At 40.9% G+C, this 19,310-nt stretch overlaps 2 protein-coding genes across 9 annotated transcripts in view; both read left to right on the top strand.

Annotated features, from left to right (window-relative positions):
- Nucleotides 1-1,982: 1,982 nt before the first annotated feature.
- On the top strand, nt 1,983-18,765 carry SFPQ (splicing factor proline and glutamine rich). 3 transcript variants are annotated; one of them, XM_023258454.2, is made up of 12 exons: nt 1,983-2,898; nt 3,592-3,780; nt 4,121-4,422; nt 4,523-4,618; nt 5,874-6,070; nt 6,189-6,273; nt 6,989-7,106; nt 7,439-7,487; nt 7,568-7,689; nt 16,463-16,510; nt 17,204-17,290; nt 18,674-18,765. In XM_023258454.2, the coding sequence occupies exons 1-10, from the start codon at nt 2,089-2,091 to the stop codon at nt 16,484-16,486; spliced, it is 1,992 nt and encodes a 663-aa protein (XP_023114222.1). In that variant the 5' UTR covers nt 1,983-2,088; the 3' UTR covers nt 16,487-16,510; nt 17,204-17,290; nt 18,674-18,765. The 3 variants fall into 3 exon arrangements, with proteins under 3 accessions (XP_023114222.1, XP_044891459.1, XP_044891458.1); XM_045035524.1 differs by having other exon boundaries at nt 17,959-18,765; XM_045035523.1 differs by having other exon boundaries at nt 10,104-16,510; nt 17,959-18,765.
- Nucleotides 16,477-19,310, top strand: part of ZMYM6 (zinc finger MYM-type containing 6) — a 119,421-nt gene continuing 116,587 nt past the window's right edge. For all 6 annotated transcript variants that reach the window (XM_045035519.1, XM_019836626.2, XM_045035522.1 and 3 more), the window contains exons 1-2: nt 16,477-16,510; nt 17,204-17,290. The gene's annotated coding sequence lies outside the window, so the exon portion shown is untranslated. The remainder of the gene's footprint in view (nt 16,511-17,203; nt 17,291-19,310) is intronic.

Here is a 19,310-nt window from a genome sequence, read left to right as displayed (position 1 = left end):
CCTCACTCATGCTCTAGCTCTCTCTCTCAAAAAATAAAAAATTAATTAAAAAATTTTTAAAGGTGGTAATATTCCAATAGAAGTAATGATACAGCAAGGAAAAATCCTTGAGAAGGCATGAGGGGGTGGGATCCATATACTAGAAGGGGGAGTCTGCCCTTTGATAGGGGCAAAGACACATCTTTCATGGTATCAGGAAGGAAGACAGAAAAGATGGGTATAAATGCAAGTAGGCCTTGGGTGGCTCAGTTGGTTAAGTGTCTGACTTCAGATCAGGTCATTATCTCATGGTTTGTGAGTTTGAGCCCCGAGTTGGGCTTGCTGGTGTCAGCTTGGAACCTGCAGCCTGCTTCGGATTGTGTATCCCACTCTCTCTGCCCCTCCCCTGCTCATGCTTTGTCTCTCGCTCTCTTAAAAATAAATAAACATTAAAAAAAAGAAATGCAAGTAGGCTTGAGGCTTTCCAGCTGGATGAGAATGTTGCTCTCTGATGATTTTTATTTTCCCCCAAAAATAGGAGCATTCATTATGGTGGAGTGAGAGAAGAATGTGTAGGAGTTTGAAGAGAGAAAGCATGAAATACTCTATCTCTGAAAGAAGGGAAGTGAGAAAGTAAATTTACTAGTGAAATTCAGTAAGATGCCAGAAAAAGTCTAATGCCCTTTTGAGGTTTGTGGTCAAGAACTTAAATTGAAAGCCTCAGCTCTCATTAAGAAGGTGAGGATTGGGATTAGTGTAATGGAGAAAGAGGAAAACAAGACAATCATGACATCTAAACCTGGTGACACAAGTTATGACCATAAGAACGTGAGAGATAGTGAAAAAGCAGTACATTTAATGATTTGGAGGTTTTGAGGAAGTCAAAGAATCAAGAGGTACTGATTGGACAGTTACAGTTACTGATCAGACAATTGAGATTCTTGAAAAGGAGATTTTAGAGATGGTGTAGTTACTGGCAATAACAAACACAGGGCGACTATGATGGAGGTTGGGTAGCTACTATAGGATAGAAGATTGTTGGAGGTAAAGAATTGACAGAGTATTGGGTATTCATCCACCTAGATGTTGAATGATGAGCAGAAATAGAGATGGAGAGGAGGACAATGAGCCATGGCCTAGTATTAATTGAGGGAGGAATGATCGATCCATCAAAAGGTCCATAGATGACAGTAACTAGGAAGGGTGTTAAGGGATACTGTTAGAAGATGCTGTACGAAGGAAGAAGGATGGTGCCCATTGGTTGATTCCATACAGATATTTTAACGTTGTAATTTGGAAGTATCTTAATCTGTCCACAAAGTATTGAGTGCTAGGAATTAAGGAAAATGTTATATTCCTCCTGTGACTTGTGCTTGTAAATTACTAGTCTACACACAAGCTCACACACAGTCAAAACTTCCTTTTTTAACAAAGAGTTCACTAACTTAAGCCTATTCCCAAATTTATACTGCTAGAACAAACCTGTACTCCGCTGAGGTTCCAAAATGAAATCAGTAAGCTTGGGTGTGTGAAATCGGTAAGATTTTAGTTCTCAAGTTTAATTGGCCCAGAGCAAGGTAGAGTAGATAGTAGATACACGTAATTTATGGTTTTGAACCCGAGAACGGAGAACAGCTGTTCTTTCAGGGCAAGGATACCCGGAGGCAGCTCTTGGGAGTAATCAACAAAGAAAAGGGTCCTCTAACATCTCTCCCCAGGAGCTGATAGGGCCGTGGCTTATCAGGGAAAACTGCTCTGGCGAACCCATTCAAATTTCTCACAGCAAATCACAGTGGCCTGCAGCCAACTCCTTTTCTGCTCATTGGCCAACTGGAAACTTCAGCCCCTCCAAGCCTCCCTCCTCTCATCCGGAAGCCAATCGGAAAGATTAGCGTTCCGTAACTTTGTGTCATCAAGTACCGTACTTGCAATTGGCTATTGGAGCTACAGATCGAGAAGTAGGCGGGGCCAAGCCAGCTGGCCTATATAAGAGGAGGACAAAGGCGGCGCGCCGCCTGTGTCATCCGCCATCTTGTGCGAAGCAAGGTGGCCTCCACGTTCCCAGAGCGTCTTCTCCGCTTCTGCCTCGACCGCCCCTTGATTACAGACATGTCTCGGGATCGGTTCCGGAGCCGTGGCGGTGGCGGTGGCGGCTTCCACCGGCGCGGAGGAGGCGGCGGCCGCGGCGGCCTCCACGACTTCCGCTCCCCGCCGCCCGGCATGGGCCTCAATCAGAACCGCGGACCCATGGGGCCCGGCCCGGGCCAGGGTGGCCCCAAGCCCCCAATCCCACCACCGCCTCCGCACCAGCAACAGCAGCAGCCACCACCGCAGCAGCCGCCACCACAGCAGCCGCCGCCACTTCAGCCACCGCCGCATCAGCCGCCGCATCAGCAGCCGCCGCCGCCGCCACAGGACTCGTCCAAGCCCGTCGTTCCTCAGGGACCCGGCCCGGCTCCTGGTGTGGGCAGCGCTCCGCCGGCCTCCGGCTCGGCACCGCCCGCCACTCCCCCGACCTCTGGGGCCCCTACGGGCCCAGGCCCCACCCCGACCCCGCCGCCCGCTGTCACCTCGGCGCCCCCCGGGGCGCCCCCGCCCGCGCCGCCGAGCAGCGGTGTCCCCACCACCCCACCTCAGGCCGGGGGCCCCCCGCCTCCACCCGCAGGGGGCCCGGGGCCCGGTCCTAAGCAGGGCCCAGGACCCGGAGGCCCGAAAGGCGGCAAAATGCCAGGCGGGCCGAAGCCCGGCGGCGGCCCGGGCCTAAGTACTCCTGGCGGCCACCCCAAGCCGCCACACCGAGGCGGCGGGGAGCCCCGAGGAGGCCGGCAGCACCACCCACCCTACCACCAGCAGCACCACCAGGGGCCCCCACCCGGCGGGCCTGGTGGCCGCAGCGAGGAGAAGATCTCCGACTCGGAGGTGAGTATCTCCCGGAGCTACGCGTCGGTTTCCCTAAGATGGCGGCGGCCCCCTCCTCCTTCCTTTCCCGGCCTCCATTTTGTCGGAGACCGGAAAGAGCGCGTGCGCGCGGGCGGCCGAGGGCGGGGCCGCTGCCGGAGTAGGGGGCGGACGGCGTGGGGCCTCTAAGAGGCCCGAGGGAGGCTGGCCGGGGGAGGCAGGCGATGACAAGCTGCCCTGGGCCATGTTAAAGCTAGCGGGTCCTGGGAACCAGACTAGAGCGTGCTGTGTAGGGTTGGAGAGATCTGGGAACTTCCGGCCTTACAGGAGCAGGCACAAGTCATGTGGGTGACAGCAGGGTTTTGGTCATTTTTTTTCATGTAATACTTGATTTGACTTAACGTCTGCTACGATGTAGATTTGTTAGCGACACTAAGCATATACAGCTGACGAGGTTGCTCATGTAGAGTCGAGTCTAGAGAGGGCTGTAGGTCTATTCTCGAGTATTCTGGATGGTTTGGGCTGTTTGATGTTCGGATAGTTAACTGCATTGGAAGTCCGCAAATAAGTAAAATTTTGTTTTGATTTTAAACGGCATTGAAGAATAACTCCGTTGGTGGTGTTACCCAGGCTGGGAAAAGCGAACATTGTTACTGAATTTTCCTACTTGATGAGGTGACTGGTGTCTGAAAAATTTCCTTCCTTTTTCATTAGGGGTTTAAAGCCAACTTGTCTCTCTTGAGGAGGCCTGGAGAGAAAACTTACACTCAGCGTTGTCGGTTATTTGTTGGGAATCTACCTGCTGATATCACAGAGGATGAATTCAAAAGACTATTTGCTAAATATGGAGAACCAGGAGAAGTTTTTATCAACAAAGGCAAAGGATTTGGATTTATTAAACTTGTGAGTTTTTTTTTTTAATTTAATGTGGATTTAGAAGAGTGTTTTCATTTTTTGCTACTGCAGACGCTAGCGTTCAAACCAACAGCACTAAGTTGGTTTTTAAATTTTTCACCTTTTTTACAAACAAGATGCCACTTATATAGCGAATAATTGTTGGTACCTAAGAAAAGGGGAGAGTGGGTGGATAAGACATTTAACTACCTACCCTGAGTGGTGTCTGGGAGGGTTGCTTGAACTGAGCCTGAGGAAGAATAGGAGTGGGAGTTAAGCTTTTAACAGTTTCAGAGTGGACATTAGCCAATAGGAGGTTATTAACATGAGCATGTCTGATAACTTTCAGGAATCTAGAGCACTGGCTGAAATTGCCAAAGCTGAACTTGATGATACACCGATGAGAGGTAGACAGCTTCGGGTTCGCTTTGCCACACATGCTGCCGCCCTTTCTGTTCGAAACCTTTCACCTTATGTTTCCAATGAACTGTTGGAAGAAGCTTTTAGCCAGTTTGGTCCTATTGAAAGGGCTGTTGTAATTGTGGATGATCGCGGGAGATCTACAGGGAAAGGCATTGTTGAGTTTGCTTCCAAACCAGCAGCAAGGAAAGCATTTGAAAGATGCAGTGAAGGTGTTTTCTTACTAACAACGTAAGTTCTTGTGCTTATCCTAATTTTTATTTGTTAACTTGGATGAGGAAGTTGAAACAAAACTGAAACGAAATTAAGACGGAACCATTTTTGTTATTAGAACTCCTCGTCCAGTCATTGTGGAACCACTTGAACAATTAGATGATGAAGATGGCCTTCCTGAAAAACTTGCACAGAAGAATCCAATGTATCAAAAGTAAGATTGATTTAAATTTTAAGCATTTTTCTTATTTAAGTCCAAACAATTTGCAGTAATTTTTCACTTTTGCTTAGAAAATGCAAAATTCTTCAAATGCATATGTGCTTGATAGAAATCTAAGGCTCAGGAAGTTTAGAGGTTTTGAAGCAGAGATCTTCAAATGCCTAGTATTCATTGTTGAGATAGGTGTAGTTTACATGCAATTTTGTTTTGTCTTTAGAACAGTTGTGTGATGAATAGGTATCTTCCTTTTTAAGAGTGGAAAAAAATATACTCCTTGATTAGGCATTTGGTTAGAGGAAACAATTAGGAAACGAGGAAGGTAGGATTGCTTTTCAGTGCCCATTATTTTCTGTTACCATAGAATTCTGGGACAGGTATTACTTTTTTACATAAAGGTTTAAAAATTTTAAAATGTTTATTCATTTTTGAGAGAGTGGGGAGGGGCAGAGAGAGAGGGAGACACGGGATCTGAAGCAGGCTCCAGGCTCTGAGCTGTCAGCACAAACTGCAAGATAACAACCTGAAGTGAAGTTGGGCGCTTAACTGACTGAGCCACTCAGGCGACCCAAAGATTTTATTTTTAAGTAATCTCTACACCCCGTACGGGGCTCAAATTCATAAGGCTCAGATGCACAACCGCAAAATCAAGAGTCATGTGCTTCTGACTGAGCCAGCCAGGCATCTTGGGACATATATTATTTTTTTTCAACGTTTTTATTTTTGGGACAGAGAGAGACAGAGCATGAACGGGGGAGGGGCAGAGAGAGAGGGAGACACAGAATCGGAAACAGGCTCCAGGCTCCAAGCCATCAGCCCAGAGCCTGACGCGGGGCTCGAACTCACGGACCGCGAGATCGTGACCTGGCTGAAGTCGGACGCTTAACCGACTGCGCCACCCAGGCGCCCCGGGACATATATTATTTTTGATGTAAAGCTATTTTTTAAAATTTATTTATTCTGAGAAAGAATGCGAGTGGGGAGGAGCAGAAAGAGAGAACCCAAGCAGACTCCATGTTGTCATCATGCGCAGAGCCCAACTCAGGGCTTGATCTCATGACACTGAGATGACCTGAGCTAAAACCAGAAGTTGGACGATTAACCGGCTGAGCCACCCTGGCGCCCCTGCCATCCCCTGCCTTTGGATATTTCTTAGAGTTGATAGGCCAGGGGCAAAATCAGTGTTTTTAGGGTAATTGAGTAGTCTTTCTTATGTGCATCCACAAATCGGTTCATGTTGAAATATTGTCAGGGAGAGAGAAACCCCTCCTCGTTTTGCCCAGCATGGCACATTTGAGTATGAATATTCTCAGCGATGGAAGTCCCTGGATGAAATGGAGAAACAGCAAAGGGAGCAAGTTGAAAAAAACATGAAAGATGCAAAGGACAAATTGGAAAGTGAAATGGAAGATGCTTATCACGAACATCAGGCAAATCTTTTGCGTCAAGGTAAAAAAAAAAAAAAAAAAGATCCTGTTGTGTAAATTTCACTGATAGGCTGAATTGCTTTTTGAACTTTTTAGAACCTGGTTAATGTGAATTCACAACAAAATTTTCTAATGTTTAGATCTGATGAGACGCCAGGAAGAATTAAGACGCATGGAAGAACTTCATAATCAAGAAATGCAGAAACGTAAAGAAATGCAGCTAAGGTAAAATTTTGTTAAACTAAATTAAGCCTTCTGCATAAACATTTAGAGGAAAAGATACATCTAAGTCTTGCAGGTGAGTGTGTTGGCATACAGAGGTTAAATACTGACATATGTCAGTGTTGGTTTGACACTAAATCAGAGTAGAGTGTAAGGTTTTCATTTAGGACACCAGTTTTCTTTGCCAGAATGCTTCTAGGTCTGTTCTAGACTCTCTTCAGGCTTTCCTGTGTGTTTGCTCTAATCTAGACTTTGTAATTTTTTTTTTAATGTTTATTTTTGAGAGAGAGGGTGAGCGAGCCAGGGAGGCGGCAGAGAGGGAGGGAGACAGAATCCAGAGTGGGCTTTCTACTCAGAAGAGTGCCTGGCTCAAACCCATGAACTGCCATGAACTTGGAGAAGCCGAAGTCAGGTGACTAATCGGCTAAGCCACCCAGGTGTTCCTCTAACCTAGACTTTGTAAAGCTCTGAGGCAGACCACTAGCTTTTTCCAAGTTGACTTATTTATTTTAAAGTTCATTAATTTTGAGATAGCATAGCATGGGAGAGCACAGGTAGGGAGGGGCAGAGAGAATCTCAAGCAGGCTCTAACTCCCAAACTGAGATCATGACCTGAGCCGAAGTCACATGCCCAACTGACAGAGCCACCCAGGCACCCCTTCAAATTAACTTTTAAAAGATGTGGGTGACCATTCATGTGCTTGATGAATATTTCCAGGCAAGAAGAAGAACGACGTAGAAGGGAAGAAGAGATGATGATTCGTCAACGTGAAATGGAAGAACAAATGAGGCGCCAAAGAGAGGAAAGTTATAGCCGGATGGGCTACATGGATCCAGTAAGTAAAATTCTATTGCAGTCTAGTTGGAGTTGTCTACAAAACTTGTAGGTACCAAAAATATGAAGTCTTACTAAGTTAAATATAACATTTCACTTCATAGTTTTTGTTTTTACAAGTGTATTATGATACGCTTTGAGTTTTATTTTCTTGGCTGGGCCTAAAGATTTCATTGGTTAGGAAGAAGCTTTATCGGTTTTTGGATAATTGAATTTCAACAAGTGGTTTCAGAATACTGATTTTAAAAATAGTCTTCATCTTTGAGTTTTGGAGATTTTTTTTTGTCTAAGAATTCTTGGTATGGACATATGAAAGGGATTTTTTTCTTTCAGAGAGAAAGAGACATGAGAATGGGTGGAGGAGGAGCAATGAACATGGGAGGTAAGCATGAAAATAATATTAGCAGTACCATTCAAGAGCTGTATTCTGGTTGAGTTGTAACCAGCATTTTTGTTTCCTAGATCCCTATGGTTCAGGAGGCCAGAAATTTCCACCTCTAGGTGGTGGTGGTGGCATAGGTTATGAAGCTAATCCTGGAGTTCCACCAGCAACCATGAGTGGTTCCATGATGGGAAGCGACATGGTAATGTATCCTGTGTGACGTAGTACAAAGGAAATTCTCATTTTTCACAACTTACGTGTGTGTGTTTTGTTTTCTGTTTTTTTTTCTTTTGTTTTGTTTTTTTAAGTAGGTAACTGAACCTCTTTTTAGTTCCCGTATCATGTAAATCATAATATTGAGGAAAACTTTGGCAACATAGAAGAACTCAGTATGCGGTAACCTAAACAGAAACGGTTGCCAACAAGAAGTCAATGCTGTCAGTAGTATGTTGGAGTTCTCTTCGGCAATAAGTAGACATAGGTGCTTTCCATTATATTGCTTGTGTACTTTTGCACTCTAGCACATGGCAAATCCAAATTCTAAATGTTAGATGATGTACCTGATTATTCTACATCCACGTGAGAGTAATCAAATGGCAAACTGTCATTCATTAAGCTGATATTTGCCATAAGTATGAATCAGACTTGCAGTTTATAGTTTTAGGCATGTTTTAGTGATGTGTAGGACTTTGACCTATATTTGGTGTGGTTTCTACCCATGAGAAGGGAGTTGTTTACTGTTTTGACTCGTCGTTTCCCACTTGTTGGGCCTGTCAATAGGTGCACCTTCTAAAACACTGACATCTCTATATTGCTTCAGGATAGCAACAATCCATGACCATTTTAAGCATACTAGTTGTGTGCATTTGATCTGAACCTTCTTGATGCTTTCATATTTTAACTGTACAGGTAGTCTGTCAGGATGCTTTAGAAACAACCAAGTGAATTGGTCTTGAGTGGCTGTGTTAGGGCTTTACAAATCCATAGGAAATTTGAATATTGGATTTAGAGGTGGGTTTAGAGAAGTGTGCATTTTCATAACTGAGTTGAATATGATTGGTTCACCTACAGGCTTTTGGCAAAGGAGAGGGAAGCTGCAACACATAGCTCGTTAGGTTTATTTTACAAATAGGAATGTAAGGATTTATTATGGGGTCTAATCCATTTAAAGCCTACTTGAGGTTTTTTGAGAATTAGAATCATAAATAGCTGGTTGGGTAAACGTAGTGTTGTTTTCTTCAAAATGAATTTAAAAAATAACGTGGGTAACATTTTGGTTTATACACTTCCTAAAAGGCAGATTGTAGGTCTGTATCAAATTTGTAAAATATAATTTGGCATGATGTTCCCACAGTTGAGATTTTTTCTGTCTCCTATAACAGGTAGGGTTCTGAGATGTAATAACATAACCGTGAAACCCCCAAATTTTCTCATAGCTTTTGAGAAACACCGTACAATGTGTTAAAACCCTGACATTTTTAGGTTTTTGAGAAATAGTTTAAAGAATTGAGATTTAGTTTAAGTAGCCCTGTAGTATATAGTAGAAAACATGTTTGAACTATGTATATGAAGTTAAACACTGCTTTTTTCTCTCCCTTTTGGAGTGATGTTCTCTGTAACTGATTTATTTTGAATAGAATTTGTAAGGCTTTTGTGCTTTGCCTATCAATAGGATTTTTCTGTTTGGGAACATAGGTTTCTAAGATTAAAGTACTTAAAACTAGATGGAATAACGGGAATAACGAAGTCCTGCTTTACTGCAGTCACTTAAGCTTGGTGTTAAGCTGTTTGGGAGATCCCCAAAACATGGAATCATAGCTAAGTGTCCGTAGACTTTCAAAGACCCGAAGGAAAAGCTGGGCTGGTGTGGGGGTGGGCTGTATATTTAGTCAATTTGCAACTATACTACTGTGAACATAATTGTCTCTGCTTATTTAGTGATGGTTCTGAAGGTGGTATACCTGTGAGAATATGGCAACACTTTTAATGAAGTTACTGTGCCGGTTAAGTGACTAAATCTGTTAGTCTTTTATGCTTTTTCTTTTTGTAGTCTGGTAGCATTTTATTAAAACTTTGAACGTTTTAAGATTCTGCAACTTAGCAGATGTGTCTTAAGATCTTGAAAAGCACAAGGTTTCTTATGCAGCTCATGCCACTAACTGGTGAGTAGGTCTTTGTCACTTCATTGAGTGAATTGAATCTGTCTGGTTGGGCTTGTTAGGCTTACTTGGAAATTAAATTTCCTGTTCAGACCTTGAAAGTGAGAAGTTTGCAAGCTTTTGCAGTGGGTTAATCTGATGTGAAATTTCTTAAAACTCATTTTGGAATGGGTTTTCACATCTGCACTAATTCTTAAATTTTTTAGCACTACAGGGAAGACCTATTCTTTGAAACAGGTGTATGAGAATGGCTCAAGTGGGAACATACCACAAGGCATGTATTATCGTAAACTAATTTTCAAATTACCCTTTTTTCCTTTCTATGTTCCCGGTACCTGTGGATCGACTCATTGGTGATTGTATCGACGAACGTTGACTACGGAACCTTCTAAAATATTTACTTAACACACATGGACATCAACTACATATAATGAACTGTTAATTACTGTTCCAATAGCGTACTGAGCGCTTTGGGCAGGGAGGTGCGGGACCTGTGGGTGGACAGGGTCCTAGAGGAATGGGGCCTGGAACTCCAGCAGGATATGGTAGAGGGAGAGAAGAGTATGAAGGCCCAAACAAAAAGCCCCGATTTTAGATGTGATATCTAGGTTTTCATTCCAGTTTGTTTTTGTCTTTTCTTGTTTAGATACCAATCTTTTAAATTCTTGCATTTTAGTAAGAAAGCTACCTTTTTATGGATGTTAGCAGTTTATTGACCTAATATTTGTAAATGGTCTGTTTGGGCAGGTAAAATTATGTAATGCAGTGTTTCAAACAGGGGAATTCTTTTTCCTTTTTATTTCCTTTTTTTTTTTTTTTTAACTGTATAATGTCCCTCAAGTTATGGCAGTGTACCTTGTGCCACTGAATTTCCAAAGTGTACCAATTTTTTTTTTACTGTGCTTCAAATAAATAGAAAAAATAGTTATAATATTGATCTTCAACTTTGCCATTCATGCTTCTATGCACATTAGGCTAGGTATTCCACTTCGAAAGCATGAGCGTGTCTAGGCCTTTGAATGGCATATGCCATTTCTGGGAAATGTATCTGTAGGCTAAGCATTGCTTTCTACAAATAAGTACCCCCCCCCCCCTTGTTTTAAAAAGAAGAAATGCATATTGAAGTAGTTTCATGATTTGTTTGGCATTATAGGAAGCAAGCTGGTGCTAAGTATTTTTAAATGGTTATGTAAGCAAGCTGAACTGTAACTCTTCCTTCAGGAATGTGTATTAAGATTATGGAATGGGTGAAAGACTTGGTAGGGGGAGAAAGTGGGTATGACTAAATGGATCTTTATGGCCCTATGATCTATCCTTTCCTTGAAAGTTTCTGAAGAAAAAAGTGGAAAGATCATTTTGTTGCATTCCTCCATTCTTGTTTTTAAAAGAACAAGTCCCAAGCCCTACAAATGGCTTGTATTGAACTTTCATATTTGAATTAAAGATTGTTAAACATGAAGCCTTTTCATGTATTACTTCAAGCGATTTATGAAGATGGGGTTTAGTGTGAAAAATTCAACTTGCAAGTAAGAAGCGTAGTAACCATGAAGTAGGTTTAGCTACGTATACATTTGTACTCTGTAACTTTTACATCTCCTTGTGCTACTTCTGGTGGACAAAATCTGTAGGGCTATGAAAACTTGTTCTCTTTTCTAAGAACTAGTGGTGACTGTTAATGACCAGTAGCGTTGTAGATCACGATTCTTATTGTAAACTATTTGTTAACCTGCTTTTCTATAGTTTACTTTTGATGTAGCACTAAATCTGGAGAGAGTTGCTCATGCTACACAGTACAAATACCCCTTTCTCCCACCATAAAGTTTTGGAGTGTTTCGATGGTGTTGTCAGCTGATTGTCAACTTCATTGAATCTCCTTCCATTAGGATAAGACATTCTGACTTAACATTAAAGTAGATTGTTACTGTTGTCTGATAGTACGATGGGAACCTGTTTTCCCAGCGTATGTATGTTAGAGGAACAGCTTCCTAAAAGTAGGTAAAGTAATTGAATTGGTTTGGCTTTGTTCTTAGTTCCATTCAAATTTGTACATTACAGAACTCTTACTATGGAATGTGTCTTCCTCCTTTTCACCTCTGTTCTTGGTGCTAATTGGCAAAAGTAAAATTCTAAATCAAATCTTCGTTAAATGCTGAAGTTTAGTATTGTGCCTGAGTACAAAGGGAAACCTCTTGTTGAAACTCTGAGCACTTTCTGCATAGGAAACTGGATAATACTAAAAGTAAAACACTAGTGGAGTATAAAGGCATGTCACTCAATTCTGGTTGTGTGACTTGACAGGTACATGGTGTGCTAATTAAGGAAGAGAATCTCCTTAGAATATGTTTATTATTTCTTCCCCAAGACACTTGGAAGTTGGTAGTAAGTAGTTCCACCATAATTCTATCCATGAGGAAGTTTTGTCCCAAGTCATTAATTGGTGATATGTATGAGGTTTTCTGTATGGAAACAAGGGTCTGGATTTGAAAGGAATCCATTACGATTTGATTGAATTGTATGGTAGGGACTCCACTAATGATAAATTAAGGGGTGTTCATGGGACACCCACAGAGGGTGAACGTGAATGTGTGTGGGCGGGGGCTGGTGGGGAAGTGGGAAAATCTGCCTATAAAATTAATGTTTCAGTTTATTTTTCAGATTACATGCCTTTCTTTATAAGGGATGCTGGCACAGACCCCTAAAATAAGCTTTTGTTAGTACTGTACCTTTGAAGAGTGGTGAAGGATGCTAATGGATAATCTCCTGAAAGTTGTGGTTTTGCTAGCCTTACTGTGGGCTGTAGAATTGCTAAACGTTGTTTAGCAAATAATGTTGCTTAGTTTCCACTAAGTTTTGCCTTTTCCTCACTGAAACAGCAGTGTACCAAGGGTTGTAAGCTACTCAAAGAGACTTTCAATAAGTCTTGGAATGCATATGGTAGTTTTTAGCTTAATGTGAATTTAAATCCTCTTAAAAAGGAGTTTCCTAAAAGCTGATATGAAATGGGTGGGAAAGGGAATGTAGTACTTTTGAAGTATTTCAGCCATTTTTCTTATTTAAAGAAACCAGCTGCCCCCATTTCCTCTTCTCCACTTTCTCTCGTAATTTTATTTTAAGAGGAACACTGATCATTTTAAGCTTATTACTCGTAATCTTTAAACTGCATTCTCTACGAGATCCCAGTGTACTCAATAGGTACCTTATAAGATTAACTGAATGGCTCACATTATTTAGTGAAACCATAATCCTCTGCTTAGAACACTAATTAAAACTCCTAAGAAGTCCTATAAACCCCACCACTCTTTATATAGATGTATTATACCACTAATACAAACAGATAATAATTTGGGAAATTGTAACGTTACGCCTGTGCAATTTTTATAAGTGGCATATTATGGCAGACAAAAATTTAGATACTTGGCTTTTCTCGGGCAAGCCACTACGTTGTGGCGGGATGTTTTCTGGTGTTCTTGGACTGCAATTGTGCACTATTAAAGTAGTGGCCTGCTACATAACTGCATTTAGCCAGCATTTCTGCAGTGCGTAACTGTGAGGAACGTAGTACCGCAAATGGCAATGGACATTAGGACCCGGATGTAGTATTCCTGCTTGCTCCAAGATTCTCATTGCCGACTGCATACAGGTAGGTAACAAGCAATATAATCTAACTTGGTGACTTGCTATGTACTTTTATTCCGTGGGCATTCTGACATCACACTTCTGACCATGAAATTACAGTGCAGCACCTAACACTTGGATGGTAAAGCTAGCTGCTATCAAAACTGCGTGGGTTTGGGTTTCAAGCTGTAATTTGTCAGGCAGAAATCAGTGCTGTTGCAGTTCTCAGATAAAAAGTGCAAACTTGATTCTTTGGTACATCTGATGCAGTTGTGTGGTTTCCTTTAGTTGCATTGTAACTGAAGAGAACGTGGAACACGTCAGTGGTGTGGGGGAGAGGGAATCAAACCATACTTGGAAAGTAGAGTGCTTTTAGCATCTTGACATGGACTGTATAGCATGTGATACTGAGTCTCTGTTGTAGCAAACTGACCTGCACATAGGTCAGCAATATCCATTTCAGAATGCAATCTTGGTAATCATTCTGCAGGTTGGAGTGAATTAAGACTAAAAAAGTACAGTGGTTTTTTTTTTTTTTTTTTTTTTTGTAATGTGACTTAAAATTTTTTTTTAATGGGCTTCATGGGAATACCTTTGTTACTAACGTGGGCTTAGATGGGAATCTAATGTGAATAGTTCCAAGTTATGTGACTTGTCTAAATATGTCTATGCTCTAAACCTGGGGGAAAGTGGTGTGGCATGTTGACTTGCCTGCAGTTGAATACACGTTGGGAATCATTTCCCAATCCTAAGACTTCTTCGTCGTATTCTGTAGGATGACTGCAAATGTTCAGAGTAGATTTTTGAATTTGGTTCCCTTAGCTTTAGGGATGTGATGTTATAATCCAAAATGCTTACCAAAAATAAAAAAAATAAAAAGTCTTCAAAAGCAGCTTTGGTTGCTTAGGACTTCAGCTTTGTAAGCTTTGCATCGACTGTTGTTCCAGACCTCAATTCAACTTAACTTTGGTCTCCGAGCTGGTTTTTAGCTAGCATGCATGGAAACAGCTTTCACGTATAATGCTTTCTGCTCTGTAACTGGAAGTTTGGTTTACTTTGCATAAATGCCGGTGAAAACTCTTCGTGACTATGAGAATTTTCTTCCATTGTATCAAGAAAAATGGCTTGCTGTTTGGCAAGCAATTCACAAGGTGGGGACAAATTTGTACTTTAATACGTAGTCTATTCAAACAAATACCTTGACTCTCCTGTTAGGTGAAAAAGCAAATGGTGACTAGTTTAGCTCTTTGTTAATAATACAATGCAGTTCAAACATAATGCTCAATATTAGTGACAATAGTGTCGCTAAATTGACATACAACCCCGATGGGATTTTCCTGTGGCATAATCCATTAAATCGGTGGCCAACACTTGCTACCGTGATTTAGTGATTCAAGTGTTTAGAAATAAAAGCTCAGGTTCATTTCTTAACAGTCAATAACGATTTTGAGAGAACGTACTTGTTACAATATATGGACTTGAGGAACATCATTGGGGTGGGGGGTTAATTTTGCTTCATTTCTGCTTATTTCAAGATGAGTAGGCTTTTGCACTTTGAAATGAGAAACCTGTGACTTAAGTCAATTCTAAACTAGTTTCGATTTGTATGTAGCTATAATTTGTGAATCTTAGTGTAGAGGATCTTAAAATCACTCACTCAAAAAGCTGGGAATAAATGGGCTTCAGTAACACCACTATACCGAGGTGCTTGCATTGTATTTCATAGTGTTTCCTTGTTGCAAACCAGAATTATTCTTTTTAATGAGAATGGTCTAAAGTTCAGAGGTGTGATGCCAGAATGCATTTTCGTACTGTTAGGCCCTTGGAACAGATACCGGTGCTTTCTGAAAGATGAAAGAAATGGAATGGGTGCTCTTCACACAAGGTTGCAAAACCTACCAAGAATGTATAATAGTCTCATTTTTCCCCAAGAAAAGAGATGCGTGTGACTAGTTTCGGACTTTTAACCTTAATGGGGGTTGCATGTCTCCTATTGTTAATCATTGTCAGCTGCAGTGACATGATCAACAGTCCTGCATTTTTATTGCCTTTCCCTTAATGATTTTGGACAGGTTTGAGAGAGCCAGGATGCTTGTTCTGGGCCTTTATTTGGTTTTGGCTTTAGCTGATAATGTTTCAGTGTCTGTCAGCTAGTGCAGTTCTCAAATGGCTGCCTATTAGGGAAAGAATTCCGAGGATTTGACTGCTCCTAATCATCTGTCATTGCTGCTAGATAATGATTGGCAATTTTTAAGACTCAACTGTGGAACTCTCACAGTTGTACACCATCAACCATAAAAATGTTGCTTTTGAACACCAGTGCTGAAAAGATGTTATTTGGAGGGTGAGAAGGGGGCTGGATGCAGAGTACTAGGATAATCTGGAGAATGGGGGAGAATGCAAAACGATATAGTATCCCTTATGGATGGTACATGTGCAACAGGGAACTCTTATTTTTTATACCCTTGGCAGTAACTGATAGGGAGGAAGAAAAACCTGGAACTTGAATTAAGGCTGATCTTTCTGGTTTTTGTGCACTGCGGCCCTACCAGGCATATATATAGTGAAGGTGAATGTCTTCTCCCTCAGAAAAACGCAGGTTCCTTGCTGTCCCGAATAAGGCATAGCTTTCCTGCCCCAACTTAAAACTCAGTGAGGACTTGGAGGGAAAGAACGAGGCAAATACATAGGATTGCAGGATAACAGCTGCAGTGTTGTGTACTGTGGAGTGGGGAGGGCACTCTTCTTGGAGGACTCCTGCTGAAGGTGGTCAGTCCACCTGAGAATGGAAGACATACTTGAATGGGGGGCAGGGTATGTGCTTTTATATGAAAAGAGAGCTGATGTTAAAACTCATTTGGTAAGGTAAACGTTGTCACATACCTTCACATAAGGGATAGTATATTTTGGGTTGCAGTCAAACTGGATTGTGCTCAGACTGGTGAAAATAGCAGTTAGGCTTTTGTATTTCAATTAAGATACAATTTTTATTTGAATTCAGCTGTCTACTTTATTACTTTACATAAGAATAATTTTAGATTTTTTCCCCCCATCAAGTTTCTTCCTGTTGTTTTTTTATTCCGTAACTTGCCCCCAATCTTTTGTCTCTGGAATTTACTCTTTAAATTTTGAAGTTAACTAGCATTTTCAAAACCTTTATACCCTTGTCTTTTATATTAACTTTCTTTTATTATTCTTTAGGTAAGAATGATTGATGTTGGCTGATATTGGAGTACTCATTCACTTCAAGTAAGTTTCTTTGGAAGTCCTAACCTGTAGAAGAGTTTGAGTTTGATTTGTAAAAGGGTTAAATAATTTGATTTAGCTATGTGGGGCAAAACATGTTTGATTTTTAAGATGTCTACCTCTCCTAAGATAATGTCCAAGTGTTTTGTTTCTGAAAATAGTTGTTTGCATGTGAACGTGAGTGGGAAAGAGAAAGTGGGGAGTATTTTATTATAAAAGTGTCAAACAGTAGGAGAATTGAAAAAAATGGTTGAATCTGTACCTGAAACTAATAGAACTTTGTGTGTCAATTATACTTTGTATGTTATTAACTTTGTATGTTAACATTGTATGTTACTTTTACAACTACAGAAAAAGATACATGGTTATGTAGAGAAAATGGACAAAGAAGGCTTGAATTAGTGGAGAACTGCCATCTTTTTAGTACTCTAAATTCCACTTTTGACCCATTCAGAATGGGTCATTGGTAGAGGAGGAAAAATTCTGAAGTGTTATGTGAAGAAAATTTAGAATGTCACCTTGGTGTGGGCCAGGTCCTTCCTAAGTAAAAACAGCAAAAGAAAATACAAACCACTGATTGGAACCCAGACCTGTACCCCAGAATGTGCCTCTTGTTGATGTGAGAATACAGTGTACATACTAACAATTAATTTAAAAAAATGTAATATGCTATATAAATTCTATTTTTAATGATAGGTGGATAAGCTATTAATCTCAAGACGATATCCCACGACATGAGCCAAGAAGGAAAGCCACAACTTGTTAGATTCAGGAAGTGTCTGGGTAAGTGGAATCATTCTTACTTTGTAAACTGCCTTCCGGACAACTCTTGGGTGTTCCAAACATGATTATTTACTTGTGAATATTTCATTTTAACTTACTCTGTGTTAAAACTTCCTTGTAGGGAATATGTTTTTATAGTACATATTTATAATCATTTTAACAGCCTTCTTGAGGTTGTAGGCCTTGTTTGTTGGTTTGGCTCAAGCCTCAGGAAAACAGGGACTTCAGTTTTCTCTAAGAGTATGTATGTATATCTACCTTTGTCCATTGAACTATGCAGAGGAGAGTTTGGAAAATTTAAAGTTCCTTGGTTGTTTTTGTATTTTTATTTTAATGTTTGTTTATTTTGAGAGGGTGTGTGCGTGAGCCAGGGAGGGGTAGGGGGAGGAGAGAGAGAATCCCAGGCAGGCTTTGAATTGTCAGCACGGAGCCTGACACGGGCTTGATCTCATGAACCAGGAGATCATGACCTGAGCCAAAATCAAGAGTTGGGTGCTTAACTGAGCCACCCAGGTGCCCCAGAGTTCCCGGTTTTTTAACCACATAGTCACTTGATGGGATCTCCTATAGTTGATCTCATCTGGTTGATGTATTAGAAGGGTTGGCAATTTTGGGGTTTGTGTTTGTTTGGTTTTGTGAGTTTTTTTTTTTTTTTTTTTTTTTTTGAGAGCAAGTGTAAGTGGGGGAAGGGCAAAGAGAGACAATATCTTAAGCATGTTCCATGCCCAGTGAGGACTCCCTATCTCATGACCATGAAGTCATGACCTGAACTGAAATCAAGAGTCAGATAGATGCTTAAGCGACTGAGCCACCCAGACACCCCCCGGTTGGCAATTTTAAAGAAAACTCAGCTCAACTCTGCTATTCTAGCTGGGAAAGCCATCATAGACAGTAGGTAAACAAATGGACATTGTGCCAGTATTTTACAGAAAGGTAGTAGGTGGACAATAGCTTACTGTCTTCTCATCTAATACAAATTGCATAAATAGATAACTAGATAATCACTCAGGTTTAAAGGGCTGTTATAATCGTAGTTTGAAAAGAGAATAAGGTAGAAATAGCAATAATTAATTGACTATATCTTAAACCTAGGGAAGGTGCCAATTAATGGAGTATCTTATATCTTCCTTCCAAGAGTGGTTGCTACTTAAGTTCTAGTGAATGGAAGTAAACTTGAATCAACTAGCTGGTGACAAAGTCTGGTGTTAAAATCATCTGCCTCTTAAAGAATCCTTAATTATATAGGTCATTAAATATTGTTAATACCACACTCCTTGATTAGTCTTGTTTGGTGTTAGGAAGTTTACTTGGTGTGAAATGGTAAATGTTTGAGAACTCTGATTCTTAACATATTTTGGAGTAATTGTTTCTTTTAATTGGCAGGATCAGGTGAACTGTGTCCAGAAAACCAGTGAGGAAGAGGGCAAAGAGGAATGAGCAACCTAATTGTTGTTAATAAAGACATTTTAAAATCAGATTGTGCTTTTATGTGTTTTGGTTTTTGTTTTTAAGTTAGGACCTTTTGTTTCCTAGAATTCTCCTTATATGTCATCACCTTGTTTCTAGGTGATATAAAAAGATGCTCCATATTGTGGGCATAGAACTGGTTATAATTCAGGACTCTTTCTTGGACCTTTTTGGCAGAGCTACTTCAACATTAATTACTGATCAACCTAACGGCCCTTCCTCACTGTCCTAACTAACCTGATGTAGCCATCGATAGTTTAAAATTGCCTTCATTCTTTATAGGTTTTATTCCTAAAATTAGCGTATGGTGAATACAGCAATTAACTACATGCCCCTCCTTCATTGGGTTTCAGGCATTAATAGCATTTTGTGTCCCACTTTGTATTTCACAAAAGAATCCTCAGATGCTGGTTATTACAGGGTACTCCTGTTAGTTCACAAAGAAGCACAGACAGAATTACAGCTTGCCAAATGACGAGGGTTCCTCTAAGTTGAATTTCATAATGCGGTAGCAAATGGACAGGGTCTTTGGATATAGATGTAGGGAAAAGCT

This window comes from Felis catus, chromosome C1 (genome assembly GCF_018350175.1).
Source record: "Felis catus isolate Fca126 chromosome C1, F.catus_Fca126_mat1.0, whole genome shotgun sequence".
NCBI classification, from domain to species: domain Eukaryota; kingdom Metazoa; phylum Chordata; class Mammalia; order Carnivora; family Felidae; genus Felis; species Felis catus.
Note: the sequence above shows the minus strand (reverse complement) of the source record. Positions and strands in the feature narration are given on the sequence as shown.